Source organism: Narcine bancroftii, chromosome 3, assembly GCF_036971445.1.
Source record: "Narcine bancroftii isolate sNarBan1 chromosome 3, sNarBan1.hap1, whole genome shotgun sequence".
Lineage (NCBI taxonomy): Eukaryota > Metazoa > Chordata > Chondrichthyes > Torpediniformes > Narcinidae > Narcine > Narcine bancroftii.
Window position 1 is genome coordinate 3,071,549 of NC_091471.1, and position 24,484 is coordinate 3,096,032.

Sequence of the window (24,484 nt, forward strand, 5' to 3'; positions counted from 1 at the left end):
TTTTCAGAGGAATCTGGACCAGCTGGGAGAATGGGCCAAAAAATGGCAGATGGAGTTTAATGCAGCCAAATGTGAGGTGATGTATTATGGAATGGCAAAGCAAGGAGGACATACACAGGGGACAGAGGAGTACGGAGGAGCAGAGAGATCTGAGACTACAGATACAATGTCCCCAGAAGGGGGCATCACAGGTGGACAGGGTTGGAAAGAACACTTTTGGCATCTTAGCCTTTATAAATCAAAGTATTAAGTATGGGAGTTAATACTTAATGTTGGAACTGTTTAAGTCAATGGTGGAGCCAAATTTGGAGCATTGTGTGCAGTTCTGGTCGGCTAACTACTGTAAAGATATCAATAAGATTGAAAGAGTGCAGAGAAGATTTACTAGGATGTTGCCAGGTCATCAGAAGTTGAGTTACAGGGAAAGATTAAACAGGTTAGGACTTTACTCTTTGGAACAAAGAAGAATGAAGGGAGATTTAACAGAGGATTACAAAATTATGAGAGGTATCGACAGAGTGGATGTGAGTTGGCTTTTTCCACTTTGATTGGGGGAGATAAATATAAGAGGTCATCATTTTAAGCTGAAAGGGGAAAGGTTTAGGGAGAAGTGGGAGTGTGGAATGGGCTGTCATCTGATGTGATGAATGCAGGCTCAATCTTGAGTTTTAAGAACAGATTGAATAAATACATGGATGGGAGAAGTCTGGAGGGTTATGGAGTGGGAGCAGGCCAGTGGGACTAGTGGAATATTGGTCAGCACAGACTAGAAGGGCCAAATGGCCTTTTCTGTACCATAGTGTTTTATGGTTCTCGTAATCTAATTTTTGGAAGGATGTGGAAGCTTGGGTACCTACCTGGAATCATCCCAGTACCAAGAAAAGTAGCATGGGCTCCCTCAATGACTACTGCCAAGTAGCTCTAATTTCTACTGTGATGAAGTGCTTTGAGAGGCTGGTCATGGTCAGAAATAACACGTACCTAAGTAAAGATCTGGACCCGCTGCAATTCACCTACCATCACAATCGCTCCACAGCAGATGCAATATCACTGGCCCTCCACTCAGCTCTGGATCACCTCAAAAACAGCAATTCATACATACAGCTTGGCCTTCAATACCAGTATTCCCTCAGAGCTGGTCCAGAAACTACCAACTCTATAGCCCAATCTGCAACTGGATCCTTGATTTTTTCCATTGTAAGACCACAGTTGGCACAAATTTGAAACGTCACCTCCTCACTGATCATCAACACAGGCGCACCTCGAAGGAGTCACGCGATGGAGTAGTGGCCGGACGGTGAACTCCAGCCCTCTCCAGAAAAGTCGGGAAAAACAAAGGAAAACACAAAGGCACAGAAATAAAAGTTACAGAAAAGTGAGTATAAAGGTGGAAAGAAGATGGCGACAAAAAAAGAAAAATCGAAAGCAACGGTAAGAAGAGAGGAAGAGAAGACAAAGGAGGAAAAAGGTGAAGGCCTTACCTGTCCGAAGAGGCCCGCTGCGGAGAGAGAAACCCGCTCCCTCAGGTCGGTAAATAATGGACTACAAAAATGGCTCGCAGAGCCGAGTAAAAGTGCGCAACCGCGCGAATGAAAAAAAACACACCGACGGGAGGGGGAACCAGCTGGGGAGTCGATCTCCACAGCCGGCAACGACAGCTGCAGAACATCTGCAGCAAGAAGAGAACACAGAAGACAATGGAAACAAGATAGAAGAGGAGGAAAGGGCAACAAAGAAACAACAGATGGTCAACCCAGAGGAAGAAGAAGAGGAAGAGTATGGTGAAATAGAAGAAGAAAAGATAGGCAAGGTAAAGGATATACTTGCTCTTATTAAAGGATACATGGAGTCATTTAAAGAATGGCAAACACAGGAATTTAAGGATTTAAGAAAAAGAATAAACAACACAGAGGAGAAAATAATTAAAATGGAGATGACCTTAACAGAAATGGGAAAAAAAATGGACAAGATGGAAGAGCGGGCAGTAGCAGCAGAAATGGAGGTAGAAGACTTAAAAAAGAAATTGGAGAAATCTAATAAAAAAACTAAAGAGACACAAGAACTACTAGCTCAAAAAATAGATACAATGGAAAACCATAACAGAAGAAATAACATAAAGATAGTGGGCCTTAAGGAAGATGAAGAAGGCAAGAATATGAGGGAGTTTATAAAAGAGTGGATCCCTAAGACCCTAGGATGTCCAGAACTACAGCATGAAATGGAAATAGAAAGGGCACATAGAGTATTGGCCTCTAAACCACAACCACAACAAAAACCAAGATCTATTGTAGTAAAATTCCTAAGATATACTACAAGAGAAAAGGTACTGGAGAAGACAATGGAAAAAGTAAGAGAGGGCAACAAACCACTGGAGTATAAAGGGCAAAAAATCTTCATTTATCCAGATATAAGTTTTGAACTCCTAAAGAAGAGAAAAGAGTTCAATACAGCAAAGGCGATTTTATGGAAGAAAGGGTATAAATTTATACTAAAGCATCCAGCGGTATTGAAAATATTTATTCCAGGACAACAAAACAGACTATTCTCGGATCCAGAAGAAGCACGAAAATTTGCAGAACAATTACAAAAATAGACTGAGGGAGGAAGACGGGTAATGAGAGTTAAAATGATCACGACTGATATGTATGTGGGTAAAGACAAAAATAGACTGAGGGATGAAGACGGGTAATGAGAGTAAAAATGATCACGATTGATATGTATGCAGGTAAAGAGGTATAAGAGTGAATAGAGACAATGAGCATACATGAATGTATCTGTACTTAGAGGAAAATATAGATAGTATAGACAAGAATTAATAAGGGAAGGTAATGGAATAGAGAGAATAAGGAGGGAATTAAAAGAGGGACCTTTGTGACATATGAAAAGTGAAATCTTTTCTGGGGGAGGCGGGGTGGGGGGAAATAGCGGTCACTGCAAAATCAGTTGACGCTTGCGAGTGGATTCGCAAATCCAAATGGAGAGGGGAGATGTGGTTGTCCGACAAGGGATAAAGGACAACTCAGGAGGTGAAGGGGAGATTGGGGATAAATAAGATAGAAATAGGAGAATAAGGAAAATGTTAGATGTTGTAGGAATGTTGTCTTATAAAGAGTTGAAAATAAGAAAACAGAAATGGAAAAGGAGGAAAGGTAATGATGGAAAAACGGAAAGAGAAGATAAACAAAATATAAAAGGGCTACGCTGAACTATATGTCTTTAAATATTAATGGAATACATAACCAAATTAAAAGGAAGAAACTACCAAATTTAAATGAATAAATGTATTCCATTAGAAAAAATAACATATTGGTTAAGAAATAATATTGAAATATTCGAACAAGTATAGGAGCCTTACATTAAATACAATAGCGAAAACCTACCGGGGACAAACATTACCTAAGTTGATGGAAGGAGAAGGAAAGAAAAGAATGGACTCAGTAGAATTTCTGGTGTAATTTTGTTGAATGACAACATTGTCTGACTGGCTTAATGCAACCTAGATTGTATACCTAAAATGGATGAGAGGGGGGGTGGGGGGGTGGTTTGGGAGGAAAGGGGGGGGGGAGAAAAAGTCACTGTATATGTGTGAAAAGAAATAGTGTATATCATGGCTAATGTGATTTATGGTGTGAAAAATAAAAAAAATTTAAAAAAAAAACACACAGGCGCACCTCAATGATGCATCCTTAGCCCACTGTTCTAATCGTTATATACCTATTACTGTGTGTCCAGGCACAATTCACAAGATCACAAGACAAAGGAACAGAACCAGGCCACTAGGTCCATCGAGTCTGTTCCGTAAATCTACACTAAGCTACTCTACACTAGTTCCAGTTTCCAGCCTTTTCCCCATATCCCTTGATGTCCTCATTAATGAGATCCTTGTCTATTTCTTGTTTAAATACTCCCAGTGATCTGGCTTCCACTACTGTATGCGGCAGCAAGTTCCATAGATCCACGACCCTCTGGCTAAAGAAGTTCTTCCAAATCTCTGTTTTATGCGGATAACCTCTCATTTTCAGACTATGACCCCTTGTCCTCGATTCACCCACCAAGCATCCACCCTAAACCAATGTCATCTACAAGTTTGCCATTGACACCACGTCAAAGAGGAAGCGTACAGGAGGGAGATAGATCAGCTCACTGAATGGTGAAAGGACAACAACCTTGCACTCAATGTCAGCAAAACCAAGGAGATGATTGTGGAGTTCAGGAGGAAGTCAGGGGAACATGACCCAGTCCCCATAGAGGGCTCAGTAATGGAGAAGGTTAAGAACTTCAAATTCCTGGTGTCAACATCTCTGAGGATCTGTCTTGGAATCTCCACATTGATGCACAAGAAGGTTCGCCAGTGGCTATACTTTGTGAGGAGTCTTCAGTATGTCACTGAAGACTCTCGTAAACCTCGACAGATGTACTGTGGAGAGCATTCTGGCTGGTTGCTTCACTGTCCAGAATGGAGGCATCAACTCTCAGGATAAGAATAAACTCCAGAGAGATGCCTGCGACATCACAGGCACCAGACCACTCCATCGAGGACATCTACATGAGGCAGTGTCTTAAAAAGCAGCATCTATCCTCAAGGACCCCCACCACCAAGCCCATGTCTTCTTCACTCTGCTACCATCAGGGAAAAAGTACAGGAGCCTAAAGACAAGCACTCAGCAGCACAAGGACACTGCCATCAGATTCCTGACTAATCAATGAACCAAAGACATGGCATTACTTTTCATGCCCTATTATTTTTATTATTATTTTATTTTACTTTTTATAGTAATGTCATAAGATGGTTATCATATGTAAGATCTTTCAGCCCCACCACCATACCACTTTTCTTTGGGGACAGTGGTTCACATGGACATTCACCCTGGCGGCATTGCAGCAACCACTCCTGGACGCGGACTTCCTCAGGGCTCACTGCGTGTTGTGGACTTCAAGGGGCAGAGGCTAGTACACACCAAGACTTTCCAAACTTTCTCCCTGGGGGAGGCCAACTACATAAACCACACCTACATTCTGTCTCTGCCATTGACAACAAGTTCGCACGTATCCTGGCAAATTCCCCTCCATCATGGAGCCACAGTTTAACTCAGCAGAACCGAAACATGGGGTACAGCATCACATTCACACAAAGGGCCCCCCTCTCCACGCCAGAAGACGCCACCTCACCTCCAACCCTTAGATTTCAATGCCTCAGCGGCGAAAATGGTGTACAGCACACCCCTAGTCATCCCCGGGGAATTCCTGGCGGCTGCCAGGGTCACGGACGAACCACCAGTGGCAACATTTGAAAGACTGAGGGAACAACTGGGCATGCTGGCCCCAGCACAGCCCTCGCCACGCGGTCAGCCCAAAACATTTGTCCCCAGGGGCCTGAAAAACTGCAAGTACGTCTTCGTACGATGGGAAGCACCGAACTGCTGCTGCAGTGGCCGTACGAGGGGCCCTACCGGGTGATCAGACACAACAGGACCACGTGTGCTGGATACTGGCGGCAAAGAAGAGACATTTACTATCCTCAAACCGGCACATTTGGACACCAGTCAACTAATCAGCCCACCACCTCTGCACCAGAGAGGCAAGCCGTCCAAAACCAGAGACAGCGCCCATATCGCCAGTTCTGGGGTGGTGTGGGGTGGCAGCCCACTACCCAATAGGCATCATGGCATACAAGATGCTGGTCAAACGCGGCGATCCCGCAAGGTCCACACCATCTAAATGGCCTTTCTCTCTGGGCCTCAGGACGCACGATGGGAAACAACGAGCACTGGCGGGCAAGCCCGTGGCATCATTTCGACCAGAAGCAGCAGGACACCTAGGCCCAGAAGGCCTATATAAGGCAGGGAAAACCATTCAATAAAGTAGTATTGACTGTACCTAACTCGCTTGTGTGTGTAATACAGAAATGCAGAGTTGTATTTACCTGGAGAAAATCATGTACAATTTAAGGGGGAAATGTGAAATTTGTTGGAGTATGGCAGCCATATCTGCAGCATACAGGTACGCAGATATAGTTACCCCCCCCTTCTAAATAGAAGAAAGATAAAAATCCGTACTAACAGTGAAAGGACTGAAATAAATGAAGTGGGTCGGGGCATAGACGACATGCTCTTATTTTGTGTCTTTTTCATATTACTTTATGTTACTTCAGCTTTATATTTGGTTCCTTTAAGGGTCTGTGACTCTATAGATTTTTGGGTTTTTTAGGTTTGTTTAAAGTAAATAATCTTTTCCTTGTGATATTAGGGTATGGGAGGGAAGGGAGAGGGGTGGGAAAAAAGGGCTCTGAATGTAATACATCATTGCTGAGAAAGATTATACTGCTATTCTGGACTGTGCAAATTTGGAAAATCAAAAATAAAATGTTAAAAAAAAGACTGCATGCAAAATCATTGAGGACCCCTTCCACCCCGCACACAGCATCTTTCAGCTGCTCTCGTCAGGAAAGACATTCAGGAGGATCAGAGCCAGTACCACCAGGCTGAGGATCAGCTTCCTCCCACAGGCAGTGAGGCAGTTGAACGCCTGATTGAACTGCTCATACTAACCTCCTGAGACTCTATTTATGAAGCAATATTTATTTTTATATCTGTATAGACTGCACGAACTGCATGTGTGTTATGTCTGGTTGTGTTTTTGCACCAAGGACCAGAGATCGGGCTGAACTTGTACAATCAGATGATAATAAACTTGAACTTGTACATTCGGAAGGTGATTGGAATCTGAGACACACTGCCTGAGAAGTGGGGATGATGGCAGAGTCAAGGCTTTCAAAGACTCAGTTCTGTGTTCTTTGTCTTGCCTCTGCCTCCCACCAATTTATTCAGGCTCCTGCCTGCTTTTAGTTCATACCTTGACGAAGGGCTCAGGCCCAAAACGCTGTCATGTATCTTTATCTTTGCTACATAAAATGCACTGCATGACTTGCTGAGTTTCTCCAGTCCAGCATTTTAGTGTAAACAATTAAGAAAATCGTTTTTAAAAAACATCCTAAAACAAGAGGGGTACTGGAGGACTGATGAATGGCAAATTTAGCACATCTGTTTCAGAAAGGTAATAGGGAGAATCCAGGGAATTATAGAACAGTGAGTCACACGTGGCCAAACTATTGGAGAGGATTCTTCGGGACAGGATTTACATGCATCTAGAGATGCATCGTTTTCTCAGGTATAGGCAGCATGGTTTTGTGAGGGACAGGTAAATTCTCCTGAGCCTAACTGACTTTTTCGAGAAGGTCACAAAGAAAATGGAAGAAGGTCAGACAGTGGATGTGATGTATATGAATTTTAGTAATCATTTCACAAGGTCCTGCATATTAGGCTCATTCAGGAAGTCATGAGGCACGGGTTTCAAGGAACCTTGGATGTATGGATTCAGAATTGGCTTGGCTGCTACTAGGAATGACACCACCATCACCAGGTGTGGGTATTATTAGTTCTCGGGACTTGACCCATCAATCAGCTAATCCAGTCACGTGTGTGAGAAGGCTCGCAAGAGTTCCCTCAGGACCAAGGGCACTGTTAATACTATAAATAGTTTTCTAATTGTATATAAAAGGGTTCATTTTTGGATTTGGGAAAACACTGGTGTCGGTCGTTTCTTTCTGGGCCTAACAAGGTGGAAGCTGGTATTCCACACAACACATGCACAACACAAACATTTGGCACATTTACAACACCTGTAGAAAGCAGAGGGTAATAGTAGATAGAATGTGTTCTGCCTGGAGGTCAGTGACTAGTGGCATTCCGCAGGGATCTTTTTTTTTTACATTTTTTCTAAATTTAGTCATACAGCATAGTAACAGGCCATTTTCGCCCACGAATCTGTGCCACCCTATTTACTGACACCTCTGGTATGTTTTGAATGGTGGGAGGGAATCAAAGCCTCCAAGGAAATCCCACGCAGACACGGGGAGAACGTCCAAATGCCCTATGCAGTGCAGTATTTGAACCCCAGTCCCAATCATTGTTTTTTTTTAAATTTTTTTATTTTTCACACCATAAACCACATTGACCATGATACATACATTTTCCTTTTCAAATATATAGTGTCATTTTCTCCCCCCCCCTCCCTCCTCCCATCCCACCCTCCCTACCTCCCCCCCCATCCATTTAAAGTACAAAATCTAAGATACATTAAACCAGTCAAACAATGTTGTCATTCAATAAAAATAAACAAGAAATTCCACTGAGTCAATTATTTTCATTTCCTTCTCCTTTCATTAATTTAGGTAGAGAATGTCCCCGGTAGGTTTTCTCTATTGTGTTTCATGTCAGGCTCCCATATTTGTTCAAATATTTCAATATTATTTCTTAAACTATATGTTATTTTTTCTAATGGAATACATTTATTCATTTCTATATACCATTGTTGTATTTTCAAATTATCTTCCAATTTCCAGGTTGACATAATACATTTTTTTGCTACGGCTAGAGCTATCTTAACAAATCTTTTTTGTGCATCCTCCAAATCAATTCCAAATTCTTTGTTTTTTATGTTACTTAGGAGGAAGATCTCTGGGTTTTTATGGTATATTGTTTTCTGTAATTTTATTTAATATCTAGTTTAGATCTTCCCAAAATTTTTTTACTTTCTCACATGTCCAGATTGCATGAATTGTTGTTCCCATTTCTTTTTTACATCGAAAACATCTGTCAGATACTGTTGGGTCCCATTTATTTAACTTTTGAGGTGTAATGTATAGCCTGTGTATCCAGTTATATTGTATCATACGTAACCTCGTATTTATTGTATTTCTCATCGTTCTAGAACATAACTTCTCCCATGTTTCCTTCTTTATCTTTATATTTAAATCTAGTTCCCATTTTTGTTTAGTTTTACCATTTGTTTCCTCATTCTCCTTTTCTTGCAGTTTAATATACATATTTGTTATAAATATTTTGATTATCATTGTATCTGTAATCACATATTCAAAGTTACTTCCCTCTGGTAACCTCAGACTGCTTCCTAATTTGTCCTTCAAGTAGGATCTCAATTGGTAATATGCCAGCACTGTATCTTGAGTTATATTGTACTTATCTTTCATTTGTTCAAAGGATAATAATCTAATTCCTGAAAAATAAATTTTCTATTCTTTTGATCCCTTTTTTCTCCCATTCTCTAAAGGAAAGGTTATCTATTGTAAAAGGGAGTAACTTATTTTGCATCAATATTAGTTTTGGTAATTGGTAATTTGTTTTATTCCTTTCTACATGAATATTTTTCCAAATATTGAGTAGATGATGTAATACTGGAGAACTCCTACGTTGTACCAATTTTTCATCCCATTTATATAATATGTGTTCAGGTATCTTTTCCCCTATTTTATCTAATTCTAATCTAGTCCAATCTGGCTTTTCCCTTGTTTGGTAAAAATCTGATAGGTATCTTAATTGTGCGGCTCTATAATAATTTTTAAAGTTTGGCAGTTGTAAGCCTCCTTGTTTATACCATTCTGTTAATTTATCTAGTGCTATCCTCGGTTTCCCCCCTTCCATAAAAATTTCCTTATTATTTTCTTTAACTCCTTGAAGAATTTCTCTGTCAAGTGTATTGGCAATGCCTGAAATAGGTATAATATTCTTGGGAAAATGTTCATTTTAATACAGTTTATCCTTCCTATTAGTGTTAATGGTAAATCTTTCCAATGCTCTAAATCGTCCTGTAATTTTTTCATTAGTGGATAATAATTGAGTTTATATAGATGGCCGAAATTTTTATTTATTTGTATACCTAGGTATCTTATTGGTTGCATTTGCCATCTGAATGGTGATTCCTTCTTAAATTTTGAGAAATCCGCATTATTCATTGGCATTGCTTCACTTTTATTTACGTTAATCTTGTAACCCGACACTTCTCCATATTCCTTCAATTTCTTATATAATTCTTTTATTGATAGTTCTGGTTCTGTTAAGTATACTATAACATCATTCGCAAATAAACTGATTTTATATTCCTTGTCTTTTATTTTTATCCCTTTTATATTGTTTTCTGTTCTTATCAATTCTGCTAGTGGTTCTATAGCTAACGCGAACAATAAGGGTGATAGTGGGCATCCCTACCGTGTTGACCTGCTTAAGTTAAATTGCTCTGATATATATCCATTTACTGTCACTTTCGCCAATGGCCCCTTATATAATGCTTTAATCCAATTAATATACTTCTCCGGTAAACTGAATTTTTGCAATACTTTGAATAAATAATTTCATTCTACTCTGTCAAAGGCCTTCTCTGCGTCTAAAGCAACTGCTACTGTTGGCGCTTTACTCCCTTCTACTGCATGAATTAAGTTAATAAATTTACAAATATTGTCTGTTGTGTGTCTTTTTTTAATAAATCCAGTTTGGTCTAGATTTACCATTTTAGGTACATACTCTGCTAATCTGTTTGCTAATAGTTTAGCTATTATCTTATAATCTGTGTTAAGTAATGATATTGGTCTATATGATGCTGGTGCGAGTGGATCTTTCCCTTGCTTTAGTATTACTGTAATTATTGCTGTTTTACATGAGTCTGGTAAGCTTTGTGTTTTATCAATCTGGTTGATTACTTCCAGGAGGGGAGGAATTAATAAATCTTTAAATGTTTTATACAATTCTATTGGGAATCCATCCTCTCCTGGTGTTTTATTATTTGGTAATTTTTTTTATTATCTCTTGTATTTCTACTATTTCAAATGGTTCTGTTAATTTATTTTGTTCCTCTATTTGTAATTTTGTAGTTCAATTTTAGTTAAAAATTCATCTATTTTGCCTTCTTTCCCAGTTTGGTATAATTGTTCATAGAATTCTCTAAAGTTTTCTTTGATCTCCTTTGGATTATATGTGATTTGTTTGTCTTTTTTCCTTGATGCCAATACCATTTTCTTAGCTTGTTCTGTCTTAAGCTGCCATGCTAGAATTTTGTACGTTTTTTCCCCTAATTCATAATATTTCTGTTTTGTCTTCATTATGTTCTTCTCCACCTTATAAGTTTGTAATGTTTCATATTTTATTTTTTTATCTGCCAATTCTCTTCTTTTAGTTGTATCTTCCTTCATTGCTAATTCTTTTTCTATATTTACTATTTCCCTTTCCAACTGCTCTGTTTCCTGATTATAGTCCTTCTTCATCTTGGTTACATAACTTATTATTTGCCCTCTGATGAACGCTTTCATTGCATCCCATAGTATGAACTTATCTTTCACTGATTCCGTATTTAATTCAAAGTACATTTTAATTTGTCTTTCAATGAATTCTCTAAAATCCTGCCTTTTAAGTAGCATGGAGTTTAATCTCCATCTATACATTCTTGGAGGGATGTCCTCTAACTCTATTGTCAATATCAAGGGTGAATGGTCCGATAATATTCTAGCTTTATATTCTGTTTTTCTTACTCTATCTTGCATACAAGCTGATAACAAAAATAGGTCTATTCTTGAGTATGTTTTATGTCTACCCGAGTAATATGAATATTCCTTTTCATTTGGGTGTTGCTTCCTCCATATATCCAAAAGTTGCATTTCTTCCATTGATTTAATTATAAATTTGGTTACTTTGTTCTTTCTGTTAATTTTTTTCCCAGTTTTGTCCATATTTGAATCCAAATTCAGGTTGAAATCCCCTCCTATTAATATGTTCCCTTGCGTATCTGCTATCTTCAAAAAAAATTTGCATAAACTTTTGATCTTCTTCGTTAGGTGAATATACATTGAGTAGATTCCAAAACTCCGAATATATCTGACATTTTATCATTACACATCTCCCTGCTGGATCTATTATTTCCTCTTCTATTTTAATTGAAACATTTTTACTAATTAATATAGCTACTCCTCTTGCTTTTGAATTGTACGACGCTGCTGTTACGTGTCCTACCCAATCTCTCTTTAATTTCTTGTGCTCCAATTCAGTTAAATGTGTTTCTTGCACAAATGCTATATCAATTTTTTCTTTTTTCAGTAAATTTAGCAGTTTCTTCCTTTTAATTTGGTTATGTATTCCATTAATATTTAAAGTCATATAGTTCAGCTTAGCCATTTCATACTTTGTTTATCTTCCCTTTCCGTTTCTCCATCATCACCTTTCCTTCTTATCCATTTCTGCTTTCTTGTTTTGAACACTTTATAAGACAACATTTCTAAAACATCAAACATTTTCCTTATTCTCCTATTTAAAACTTCTTTAACCCCATTCTCCCCTCCCGAGTTGCCCTTTATCCCTTGTCGGGCAACCACATCTCCCCTCTCCATTTGGATTTGCGAATTCACTCGCAAACGTCAACTGATTTTGTAGTGACCGTAATTCCTCCCCACCCAGCCCCCCCCCAGAAAAGATTTCAATTTTCATATGTAACAAAGGTCATTCTTTTAATTCCCTCCTTATTCCCTCTATTCCCTTTCCCTCCCTTATTAATTCTTGTCTATACTCTATATATTTTCCTCTAAAAACGTATACATTCATGTATATATATATATATATCTTTTTGTCTTCTTTGGCTTGGCTTCGCGGACGAAGATTTATGGAGGGGGTAAAAGTCCACGTCAGCTGCAGGCTCGTTTGTGGCTGACCAGTCCGATGCGGGACAGGCAGACACGGTTGCAGCGGCTGCAGGGGAAAATTGGTTGGTTGGGGTTGGGTGTTGGGTTTTTCCTCCTTTGCCTTTTGTCAGTGAGGTGGGCTCTGCGGTCTTCTTCAAGGAGGTTGCTGCCCGCCAAATTGTGAGGCGCCAAGATGCACGGTTTGAGGCGATATCAGCCCACTGGCGGTGGTCAATGTGGCAGACACCAAGAGTATATATATATATATATATATACACACATACATACATATAGTTCGTGGTCATTTTTACTCTCATTACATGTCTTCATCTCTTTGCTTGTTTTGTAGTTGTTCTGCAAATTTCCTTGCTTCCTCTGGATCCGAGAATAGTCTGTTTTGTTGCCCTGGAATAACTATTTTAAGTACCGCTGGGTACTTTAACATAAATTTATATCCTTTTTTCCATAAGATCGTTTTTGCTGCATTGAACTCCTTCCTCTTCTTCAAGAGTTCAAAACTTATGTCTGGATAGAAAAAAAATTTTTGACCTTTGTATTCCAGTGGCTTTTTGTCTTCTCTTACTTTCTTCATTGCTTTCTCCAATATATTTTCTCTTGTTGTATATCTTAAGAATTTTACTAAAATGGATCTTGGTTTTTGCTGCGGTTGTGGTTTCGGGGCTAATGTTCTATGTGCCCTTTCTATTTCCATTTCTTCCTGTAATTCTGGTCTTCCTAGGATCCTGGGGATCCAATCTTTTATAAATTCTCTCATATTCTTGCCTTCTTCATCTTCCTTAAGGCCCACTATCTTTATATTATTTCTTCTATTATAGTTTTCTATTATATCTATCTTCTGAGCTAACAGCTCCTGTGCCTCTAACTTTTTATTAGATTCTTCTAATTTCTCTTTTAAGTCCTCTACTTCCATTTCTACAATTATTTCTCGTTCTTCCATATTTTCCACTCTTTTTCCTAACTCTGATATGGCCATTTCCATTTTATTCATTTTTTCTTCTACATTCTTAATTCTTCTTTTTATCTCTTTAAATTCTTGTAATTGCCATTCTTTCACTGATTCCATATATTCTTTAAAAAAAGCTACATCCATTGTCCTGCTTTTCTCTTCTTCCACTTCTTCCTGTTCTTCTTCTTCTTCCTCTGGGTTGACCATCTGTTGTTTTCTTTTTACCCTCTTCTTTCTTGTTGTCGTTATTGTCTGTGTTCTGCACCTGTTGCTGTGCTGCAGGTGTCTCTCTCAGCTGTGGAGATCGACTCCGCAGCTGTTCCCCCCTCCCGTCACTGTTTTTTTTCATGCGCATGCGCGGTTGCGCACTTTTTCTCGGCTCCGCGAGCCATTTTTGTAGTCCCGAGCCCGGGACTTCCACTGACCTGCGGGAGCGGGCTTCTCTCTCCGCGGCGGGCCTCTTCGGACAAGTAAGGCCTTCACCTTCTTCTTCCGACATTCTTTCTTCCTCTTTTCTTCCCGTTGTTTTCGACTTTTCTCTCTTCGCTGCCATTTTCTTCTCACCTTTATTTTTACTTTATTATAAATTTTAATCTTGTACCTTTGTGCTTTGTGTGGTTTTTTTTTTTAACTTTTCGGGAGATGGCTGGAATTCCCTGACCGGCCACTACTCCATCACGTGACTCCTCTCCCAATCATTGTTGCTGTAAAGACGTTGAGCTAACCTCTATGTCAACCGTTCTGCCCCTTCTGGGACCCCTGCTCTTTTTATGATTCTTACAAATGACTTGTAAAAAAAGATGGAGGTGTAGGTCAGTAAGTTTGCAGATGTTACAAAGGTTCAAGGTGATGTAGATAGTGTAGAAGATTGTCACAGGTTACAGCAGCATATAGACAGGATGCAGAATTGGGCAGAAAAGTGGCGGATGGAGTTCAATCCGGATAAGTATGAATTGATGCATTTTTGGAAGGTTGAACTTGAAGGTGGAATATGTGGTTAATAGCAGAATTCTTAACAGAGTTGAGGATCAGAGAGATCTTGTGGTCCAGATCCATAGATCTCACAGGTCGAAATTAAGGTTGATTGGGTGGTTAAGAAGGCACATCGTGTATTGGCCTCCATTAGTCGGGGATGGAATCCAATAGCCACGAGATAATGTTGTAGCATTGTTACATGGATAGGAGGGGACTAGAGGGGTATGGACCGGGTGCTGCTCAGTGGGATTAGGAGGGTGGGGATTTGCTACGGCATGGACTAGTAGGGCCGAACTAGCCTGTTCTGTGCTGTAAGTGGTTATATGGTTAGATCATAAGACTCGTTAGATCACAAATGGAGTATAGCATTCAGTTTGGGTCACCTCGTTCCAGGAAGGATGGAGGTGCTTTGGAGATGGTGCAGGATGTTGCCGGGAGGGGAGAACATGTCTTAGGAAGTAAAATTGACAGAGCTAGGGCATTTCTCTTTGGTGCGATGAAGGATGAAAGGTGAATTAATAGCAATATACAGTATAAGATTATGAGGGCCTTAGATAAGACAACACCTTTTTCCTATGGTGGAAACTGCAAATACCAGAGGACCTCTGTTTAAGTTAAGTGGAGGAAAGTTTATGGGAGATGTCAGAGGTAAGAACTTTTTTTGGTACACAAAGAGTGGTGGGTGCCTAGAATGTGTTGCTGGGAGAGGTGGTGGAGGCTGGTACAATAGGGACATTTACAAGACTCTTAGACAGGCACATGGATACATGAAAAATAGAGGATTGTGGGTGTGAGATAGGGATGGATTAGATTGTTCTGGAGTAGGATTACATTGGTCAGCACAACGTTGTGGTTGAAGAGCCTGTACTTCGCTGATATGTTCTAAGAAGAAAGAAGTTTTCACTTTGAGTCACTCAACAAGACAATGCATTTAATGTACAATTTAAATCCAAGAATCAGACTCAGCAGAACGGCCCTCCAGAGTCTGTGGTTCGGCACTATACAAGTCCTAAGTATGCTGGACCAGAGAGCCTTAGCCTGTACTAACCAGATTCGGCTTATTGATAAAGCGCAGAGATTTGGAGCAGGTCTTACCTGAGAGAGGCAAACTCCAGTGAAGAGCGATGAAGCAAGGACAGTGACAGACCATTCTGCGTAGAGCAGGCAGTGACAAGTGCCAAGGCAGGGGACAAAATGTTTTCCTGCTGCTCTGTTGGAAGAGACAAGTCCAATCAGCATTCACTGCACACAGCATTACAAATACAAGTCAACCAGAACTCAGCGCCTGAGGAGGCAGTGGAATCAGATAAGAAATATATCAATAAGATAGAAAAATTATTGAAGATTGACATGGATTTTGCTGGGACTTGAGGGACTGAGTTACAGGGAAAGATACAACTGGTTAGGACTTTATTCCCTGGAGCGTCGGAGAATGAGGCGTGACGATAGGAAGTATACAACATTCTGAGGGATAAAGATAGGATAAACACAAGCAGCCATTTTACACTGAGGTTGTATGAGTCAAATGAGAGGACATTGTGTAAGAAAGGGGAAATGTTTAAAGGGGATATTCAGAACTTCATGCAGAGAGTGGTGGGAGTGTGAAACAAGTTGCCAGCTGAAGTGGTGAATGTAGGCTCCATTTTGACATTTAAGAAAAATTTGGACAGGTACATGGATGGGAGGGGTAGGGAGGGATATGGTCTGGGTGTAAGTCATTGGAACTAGCCATTTAATAGTTCAGCACAGACCAGGTGGGCCAAAGGGCCTGTTCCTGCACTGTAGTGTTCAAATGTTCTACGATATAATCACTATGTTAAAAAGGCAGTTCTGGCAAGACAGAGAAGGCTATGATACTATGTTTCATACTGGAGAGGATGGTAGGATTTACAAGGATGCTGCCAAGGCTGGCAGAACTTTAAAGACATACTGTCAGGCCAGACTGGTTTCCACAGTTCAAAGGAGGCCGAGGAGAGAGCAAGTTGAAATGACCTCATGGTAGGCTGGTCCAGAAAGTAAAGAAGCATGGGATGTACGATGACTGATAGCTTGGATTCAGAATTGGGTGGACCGTAGAAGACAGAAAATAATGCAGCACTGGTCTACGACCAGTGGTGATCCAACCTTATCTTAAATGACAGAATGGACCCTGCTGCAACCACCTCTTCCGGAAGGTCATTCCACTCAGCCCCCACTCTCGGAATGAAGAAACTCCCTCTCGTGTTACTTTTAAACCTTTGCCCCCTAACCCTTAACTCATGACCCCTCATTCCAATCTCATGGGGAAGAGCCTATTCACATCTACTCTATCTATCTCCCTCATAATTTTAAATACCTCTATCAAATCCCCCCTCAACCTTCTACGCTCCAATGAATAAAGACCCAGTCACCATCTTTATCTGTATTCTAGATATTGCAAACCAGGCAACATTTTAGTAAATCTTCTCTGCACCCTCTCTACCTTATTGATGTCCTTCCTATAACTTGGGGACCAGAACTGCACAGAGTATTCCAAATTTGGCCTCACCAATAATGCCTTGAACAGTCTCAACATCACCTATATTCTATGCTTTGATATATAAAGGCCAGCATACCAGCATTCCTTTATCCGATCTATATCTCTCTGTAGACTCTCCACATTCTCTGCACAAATTGCTTTTCCACTCAATTGAGTGCCATCAGCACACAACACGATCTCCTCCAAATCATTAACGTATACCATGAACAGCACCGACCCCTGCAGCACCCTGCTCACCTCTGATAGCCAACCAGAGAAACACCCAAATTTGCTTTCTATTGGTTAACCAATCCTCTATCCATTCTAATACATTACCCCCAACTCCATGCATCCTAAAGCTTATCTATAAGATAAGTCTTCGATACAACTCCCTAATGAATGCCTTCTGGAAATTAAAGCAAACATACACCAATTTCCCTCTATCCACTGTGCTCGTTATACCCTCAAACAACTTCCAGTAACTTTGTCAAACAGACCTTCCTGAGTCCAGGTTGGACCTGCCTGATGGAACAATATCTATCTCGTTATTCTTCCATAATGGTAGCTTCAAATATTTTCATGACGGCAAACGTTAAGCTAACTGGCCTATAGATATGTCTTTTGCCTACATCCTTTTTCAAACAATGGCGCAACATTAAAACACTACAGCCAAGTAAAGGTCCTTCGGTCCTCACTGTTGTGCAGACCTAAATATACCTACCAAAAAAACTAAACCCTCCCTACCTTGTAACCCTCTATTTTTCTCTTATCCATGTGCCTGTCCAAGAGTCTCTAAAATGCCCCTAATGTTTCTGTGAGACCTGTCCAGAATCCAGAGAATTTTGTTAAATAGTCACAAACACCTTACTGTAACTTCCACCATGAGAAATGATTGTTATTTACACAGTATACAGGGATACCCAGATTCTTACTTGCATGCAAGATAAACCAACTACAATAGAAAAAATTAATTTACCACAATATACAAAGGCATAAAAACTGAATATACTGTATATAAAAATATCGATGAAAAAAAATTGACTGTTACAATTAGTGTAGAAAAAAAAACACATTTCAGTAGTGCAGACAGATCTTTTCAAACATCCCAGAGTAGTTTGTGGTTAAGATTAAGGCTGCATGGGGAGGTTTAACAGCCTGAGAGAGCAAGGGAAAAATTGTTCTTAAACCCAGAGGCATCAGACTTCCTTCTGCCTGAAAGTATCAGCGAGGAGAGATTGTGATGAAGGTATGGGGAGGGGGTCCTTTGTGATATTGGCTGCCCTTTGTGAGGCAGCGTCTCACATCAATATTTACAATGACTGGAGGTGGGGAGGGCGGTTTAATCAGTGCTAGTGATGAACTAAGGTAGATTACACCCAGCAAAACAGGAGTAGGTCCAGGAATTCAGAAAGCATAGAACATTACAGCACAGTTCAGGCTTTTCGGCTCACGATGTTGTGCCGAACTATATATACCAAAAAAAATTTTAAAAACTAAATCTTCCCTATCAGGTGCTTGTCTAAGAGTCTCTTAAATGCCTCTAATTTTCCAGCCTCCATCACTATCCCTGGCAAGGTATTCCAGACACCCTCAACTCTCTAGGTAAAAAAAACCTTCTTGTCTCCAAAAAATCTCCCTCCCCTCATTTTGTACAGACATCCTTTGATGTTTGCTAATCCTGCCTTTGGAAACAGGCACTGGCTGTCCTCCCTATCTGCATCTCTAATAATCTTGTAGACCTCTATTAAGTCAGCTCTCATTCTTCTTCGCTCCAAAGAGAAAAGTCCCAGCTCTGTTAACTTTGCCTCATTAGACTTATTTTCCAATCCAGGCAACATCCTGGTCAATCTCCTCTGCACCCATTCCACATCCTTCCTATAATGAGGTGACCAGAATTGAACACAACACTCTTAAGTGTGATCTCACCAGAGATTTGTAGAGCTGCAACATTACATCACAACTCCTAAACTCAATCCCTCGATAAATGAAGCCCAGCATCCCATACACCTTATCACTTGCTCTTTCACATCACTGATTTACATCAAACCCCGCCCCACCCACCTCTGCCCTCCCTCCAACAGCATTACACACATTTCTTTCCCACAAGGTTTCTCCACACCACAATTGCAGGAACAGTACAACACAATGAGTAGTAAAATGCCCATCTCTATATTCCATAAAAAGTCCATTTAAAAATGAAAATTTGATCTGTTTTTAAGGGAAAAGTTGGGGACCGTCTAAGACCCTGTCTAGGTCTAGAAATGCAGAGATTCTAAGTGTGTAAATTTATTTCTCAAATGTATCACATATTCCAAAGTCTCACAAGGGAGAGTCAATGTAGAATGGAGGCAAGACCAGTATCTGGACAGTGCAACTACGGTGATTAATGGCAGATGCAGGTGGGTGCAACATAACTTCTTGCACCAGCTGTACCTCACACCACAAAAATGACACAAATCAAAGCCTGAAATTTCCAAAATGTGCTTTAGGTGTGGTGTGAAGATTGGAACCTTCGTCCACTTCACCTGGCTATGTACAAAGGTGAGACCCTTCTGGGAAGAACTGGGGGACATATTGAAAAAAATTATAAAAGTGGACTTTCCACAAGGGAGATATTGGAAATGTGAGTTTTCCACTGTCCAAATATCAAATTCAGTCCGTGAAGACTATCTTGTCGATAGCCAGGAAGTGTCTAACAGTTACATGGAAATCTGAATCCCAATTCAATACTGCACAATGGAATATGGAAAGGCAGAATTGCATTCCCTTGGAGAAAATAATTTATAATCTGACACATTCGTTAAAGTGTGGCAGCCCTATCTGAAATACAAGGGCATGTAGATTGACTAGCTCCCCCTCCCCGTGAATTATGGATATTATAAAAACCAGTCCAGGGAAAGGATGGGAGTTAAGGAAATGGAACATGGCGCAGACAATGCCCTTTTTTTTAGTTTGTTCTATTTTAGTTCAGTTTTTCTTTTAGTTTCTTTTCTTTTATTTTTTACTTGGGTTATTTAGTTAATTCCGTTCTTCCCTTTTTTAGGTCTTCGATGGGGGCTCCAAATCCCACTTGTATTTGTATAATGTATAATCAGTTTAGTTATGTATTTGAGGGCATGGGAGGGGGAAATAAAAAACAGACTGTACATTCTTTGAATGTTGAAAAAGATTGTATTGACTGTTGAAAATACTTTGAGTCTGTAAAAAAAAAAAAAATTCAAAACAAAAATACAGGGCCAAGATGAAAGCATTGGCCAAAGCACACAACTTATCTGCCAGACACGTACCAAACCTTTGTGGGGTTTGGAACTGTCCAAATTCTCCCTGTGGACTAGTTTCTTCGGTCATGGTGATTGTTCCTTCCTCCATGGTAGGGATCTCCTCGAGGGTCTGCGTGCACTCTGAGCTTGTCAAGAGCAGATGGGACGCTGTTGCAGACATCAGTTCTCCAGCATCTGTGTTCATTTGAAGCAGGGGACAGAACTCAATGTCCTACGTGAAAAGAAGGAAACCAGAAAGTGAGTGTGCCTTGCAATTCTAGGTACAGTAACAAGCCAATGAGCTTTACTGATCTACACGTTCCCTTTCATCTTACTCCAGGGACATGTCCTCCTATTGTGTGAACTTATTTTTACTCATTGGAGAACACAGGATGAGGGATGATCTGAGAGAGGTGTACAAGATGATGAGAGGCATTGATCCCCAGGACAGAAATGGCTAACACAAAGGGGCATAAGGTGGTTAGGAGCAAGCATTGGGGTGAGGTGAAGTGAGGTGGAAGGGAGGGGGGAGATGGAGAGGCAAGTATGGAATGCGCTGCTGGCAATAGTGGTAGAGTCTGGGACAATAGAATCTTTCAAGAGACTATTAAATGGGTACATGGAACTGAGAAAAATGGAGGGTTTTGCATTCGGGAAATTCCAGGATATAGGTTATTAGGCCAGCACAACATTGTGGGTGGAAGGGCCTGAACTGTACTGTAGATTTCTATGTTTTTCCATTATAGAACTACTAAAGAATCAAAGTCATGAAAGGAGGTCATTCATCCCATTGAGAACTTGCTTACTCTTTAAAATCAGTTTTATTCCCTCCACCTTCGTTTCCCACTGTGCTACAAATGACATTCCTTCAAGTGCCAATCCAACTTCTTATTGAACTGTCAGCATGTTCTCACTACCATTCAGAGAGCATGTTCCAGATCATTATTGTCTCTGAGTCAAGGAGCTTTACAGAACAGAAACAGGCCCTTCAGCCCAACTTGTTCATGCTGACCATGTTGTCGATCCAAGCTCATCCTATATAATGGGTTATAGACACTCTGCAACAAGGAAATATTTACTGCTGTTGACCTTCATAATTTTACATATCTCCGTCTGGTCGCCCTCAACCTTCTCTGCTTCAATGAAATCAAACCCATTTGATCCAATCCCTCCTCATAACTAGGGCATACCAGGCCAGGCAACATGCTGTACACCTCCTAAGAGCAATTACGTCCTTTTGATACCAATGGGACCAAACAGCAGCCAATATTCCAGATTCCTCAACCACAGATCAATTATAGCACAGAATCAGGCCACCTCAGCCCCTCTAGTCTGTCCCGAACCATTTTGTTTTAGTCCCACTGACCTGCACCCAGTCCATAATCCTCCATACCTCTCCCATCTGTGTAGCTGTCAAAATTCTTCTTAAATGTTAAAATTGAGCCTGCATTCACCACTTGGCTGGAAGTTCATTCCACACTCCCACCACTCTCTGTGTGAAATTTCCCCTCGCGTTCCCCCTACACTTTTCCCCTTTCATTCTTAACCCATGTGTTCTGCTTTGTATCTCATCTACCCTCAGTGGAAAAAGCCTATCTATATTTACTCTGTCTAGCCCCCTCATAATATGAAATACCTCTATCAAATCTCCCCTCCTTCTTCTACACTCCAGGGGATAAAGTCCGAATCTGTTTAACCTTTCCCTGTAACTTAGTTCCTGAAGTCTAGGCAACACCCAAGTAAATTTTCTCTGCACTCTTTCCATCTTATTGATATCCTTCCTGTGACCAAAACTGTACACAATACTCCAAATTTAGCCTCACTAATGTCTTATACAACTTTAACATAACATCCCAACTCCTGTACTCAATACTTTGATTTATGAAGGCCAATATGCCAAAAGCTCTCTTTACAACCCTATCCATCTGTGACACCATTTTCAGGGAATTATGTATCTGTGTTCCCAGATCCCTCGGTTCTACCGCACTCCTCAGGGCCCAACCATTTACCGTGTATGTCCTTTTTTGGTTTGTCTTTCCAAAATGCAACACCTCACACTTGTCTTCATTAAATTCCATCGGCCATTTTTCCAGCAGGTCCAGATCACTCTGCAAGCTTTGAAAACCTTCGCTGTCCACAACGTCTCTTATCTTAGTGTCCTCTGAAAACTTGCTGATCCAATTTACCACATTATCATCCAGATCATTGACGTAGATGACAAACAACAATGATCTCTGAGACACACCACTAGTCACAGGGCTCCAATCTGAAAAGCAATCTTCCACCACTCCCTCTGGCTTCTCCTGTACATCTTGTCGAATCCAGTTCATTACTTCACCATGAATGCCCGGCATCTGAACCTTCCTGACTAACCTCCCATGTGGGACCTTACTAAAGTCCATGTATCCAACATCCACAGCCTTAGCCTTTCTTTCATCAACTTTCCTGGTAACCTACCATGCACAAAACCACATTGATGATCCCTAATCAGTCCCTGGCTAGGCATTGACCACCGCCAGTGGGCTGATAACGCCTCAAACCGTGCATCTTGGCGCCTCACAGTTTGGCGGGCAGCAACCTCCTTTGAAGAAGACCGCAGAGCCCACCTCACTGACAAAAGGCAAAGGAGGAAAAACCCAACACCCAACCCCAACCAACCAATTTTCCCTTGCAACCGCTGCAATCGTGTCTGCCTGTCCCGCATCGGACTTGTCAGCCACAAACGAGCCTGCAGCTAACGTGGACTTTTTACCCCCTCCATAAATCTTCATCCGCGAAGCCAAGCCAAAGAAGAAGAAGACATCCGATCTCTTAGAACACCTTCCAATAATTTACCTACTACTGACATCAGGCTCACCAGACTATAATTTCTAGAATTACTTTTGGAGCTTTTTTTAAATAATGGAACAATGTGAGCTACTCTCCAATCCTCCAGCGCCTCACCCATGGCTGAGGACATTTTACACTCTGTTCTCATTACCATCGGGCAGCATGGTTAGTGTAGCAGCTAGCGCAACGCCTTTACAGCGCCAGTGATCGGGACCGAGGTTCAAATCCCTTGCTGTCTGTAAGGAGTTTGTACTAACGGCAGCAGATTCAAAACATGCTGAACCACAGGACTTTGGTCCAGCGCCAGATAAGAGAGGTAGAACCTCTACTTGTGAAATCAGATGACAATTAATTTGAACTTGACGGCTGTCATTAACATGGTGGGCCGAATGGCTGGTTTCTGATGTCTAGCTCAGTGACTGAACTGTTGCAAATTTGGTTTGAACATAGGCTGCATCGAATGCAGATTCACTTGGCTTGTCTTGCTGAGTTACCTGCTTGGCTCGCTGTACGATTGCCTCTCCCAGCGAAAAGCCGCTCACGTTGGACAAATGGGTGCCACTGCCAGGGCTGCTGGACTGGCTCATGGGCTCCTCCAAGGCATAGCAGGTTGGTGGTGTGGTCGCGATCACCTGCAAGTCAACACACTGCATCAATGGAAGGGGCTGTCCACAGCAAGAAGGGAGGGAGGCCAAGCTGATGAGCAGAGGGAACAAAAATATACAAACACCTGGCTTAATGAACAGTCATTATTCACTGGAAATTCTGATTGTTTATTTTATTCCCACTGTGAACTTTCTCCACTTTCTTGGAGGGGAAGTGAGAAAACAGAAATTAAAGGAAGAACGTTATGTCACATATTTGAAAGACACAGGAGCAAAAAACTAGGTGTTGAAGGAACTCAGCAGGTCAAGCAGCATCTGTGAGGGCAGGAAGGAGGTAGTGGGTTGAGACCCTGCATCAGGACTGAGCGTGTAGAGGGAAGGTAGCCAGCATAAGGCAGGCAATGAGACGAGGCAAGTAGCTGGTAAAAACACACAGAAATGCTGGAGGTAGAGAGATCAGAAACAGATTTATTGTCTCAGTACATACATGTCATTACATTCAACCTGAGATTCCTTTTCCTGCAGGCCAGGTAGAATTCCAATTATTGGCAGTGTATAAAAAACTGTACTCAATTTACACAAGTAAACAAATTTTAAAAATACAAGCTGTGCGCAATAAAAAGAAAAAAATCAATAAAGTGTAAAAGTGAGAGTCCTTAAATGAGTCCTCAATTGAGTTTGTTGTTGAGGAGTCTGAAGGTGCAGGGGTAGCAGCTGTTCCTGAACCTGGTGGTATGGGTTTTGAGGCACCGATACTTCTTTCCTGATGGTAGCAGCAGCATGTGCTGGGTGGCGTGGGTCTTTGATTGCTCCTGCTCTCCGACGGCAGTATTCCAT

The 24,484-nt window shown here is 40.9% G+C and overlaps 1 protein-coding gene across 5 annotated transcripts in view; it reads right to left on the reverse strand.

Moving 5' to 3' along the window:
* LOC138756934 (uncharacterized) overlaps positions 1–23,716 on the reverse strand; it is a 99,414-nt gene extending 75,698 nt beyond the window's left edge. For 4 of the 5 annotated variants that reach the window (XM_069923389.1, XM_069923386.1, XM_069923385.1 and 1 more), the window contains exons 1-3: positions 23,537–23,716; positions 20,241–20,445; positions 15,552–15,666 (exon numbers count right to left, since the gene is read on the reverse strand). In XM_069923389.1, coding sequence (XP_069779490.1) covers positions 15,552–15,666; positions 20,241–20,445; positions 23,537–23,695 — 479 coding nt within the window. In that variant the 5' untranslated portion in view covers positions 23,696–23,716. Of the gene's footprint in view, positions 1–15,551; positions 15,667–18,001; positions 18,181–20,240; positions 20,446–23,536 lie in introns of those variants that run through there. The other variant, XM_069923387.1, reaches the window with a different exon arrangement.
* Between the last annotated feature and the right edge of the window lie 768 nt (positions 23,717–24,484).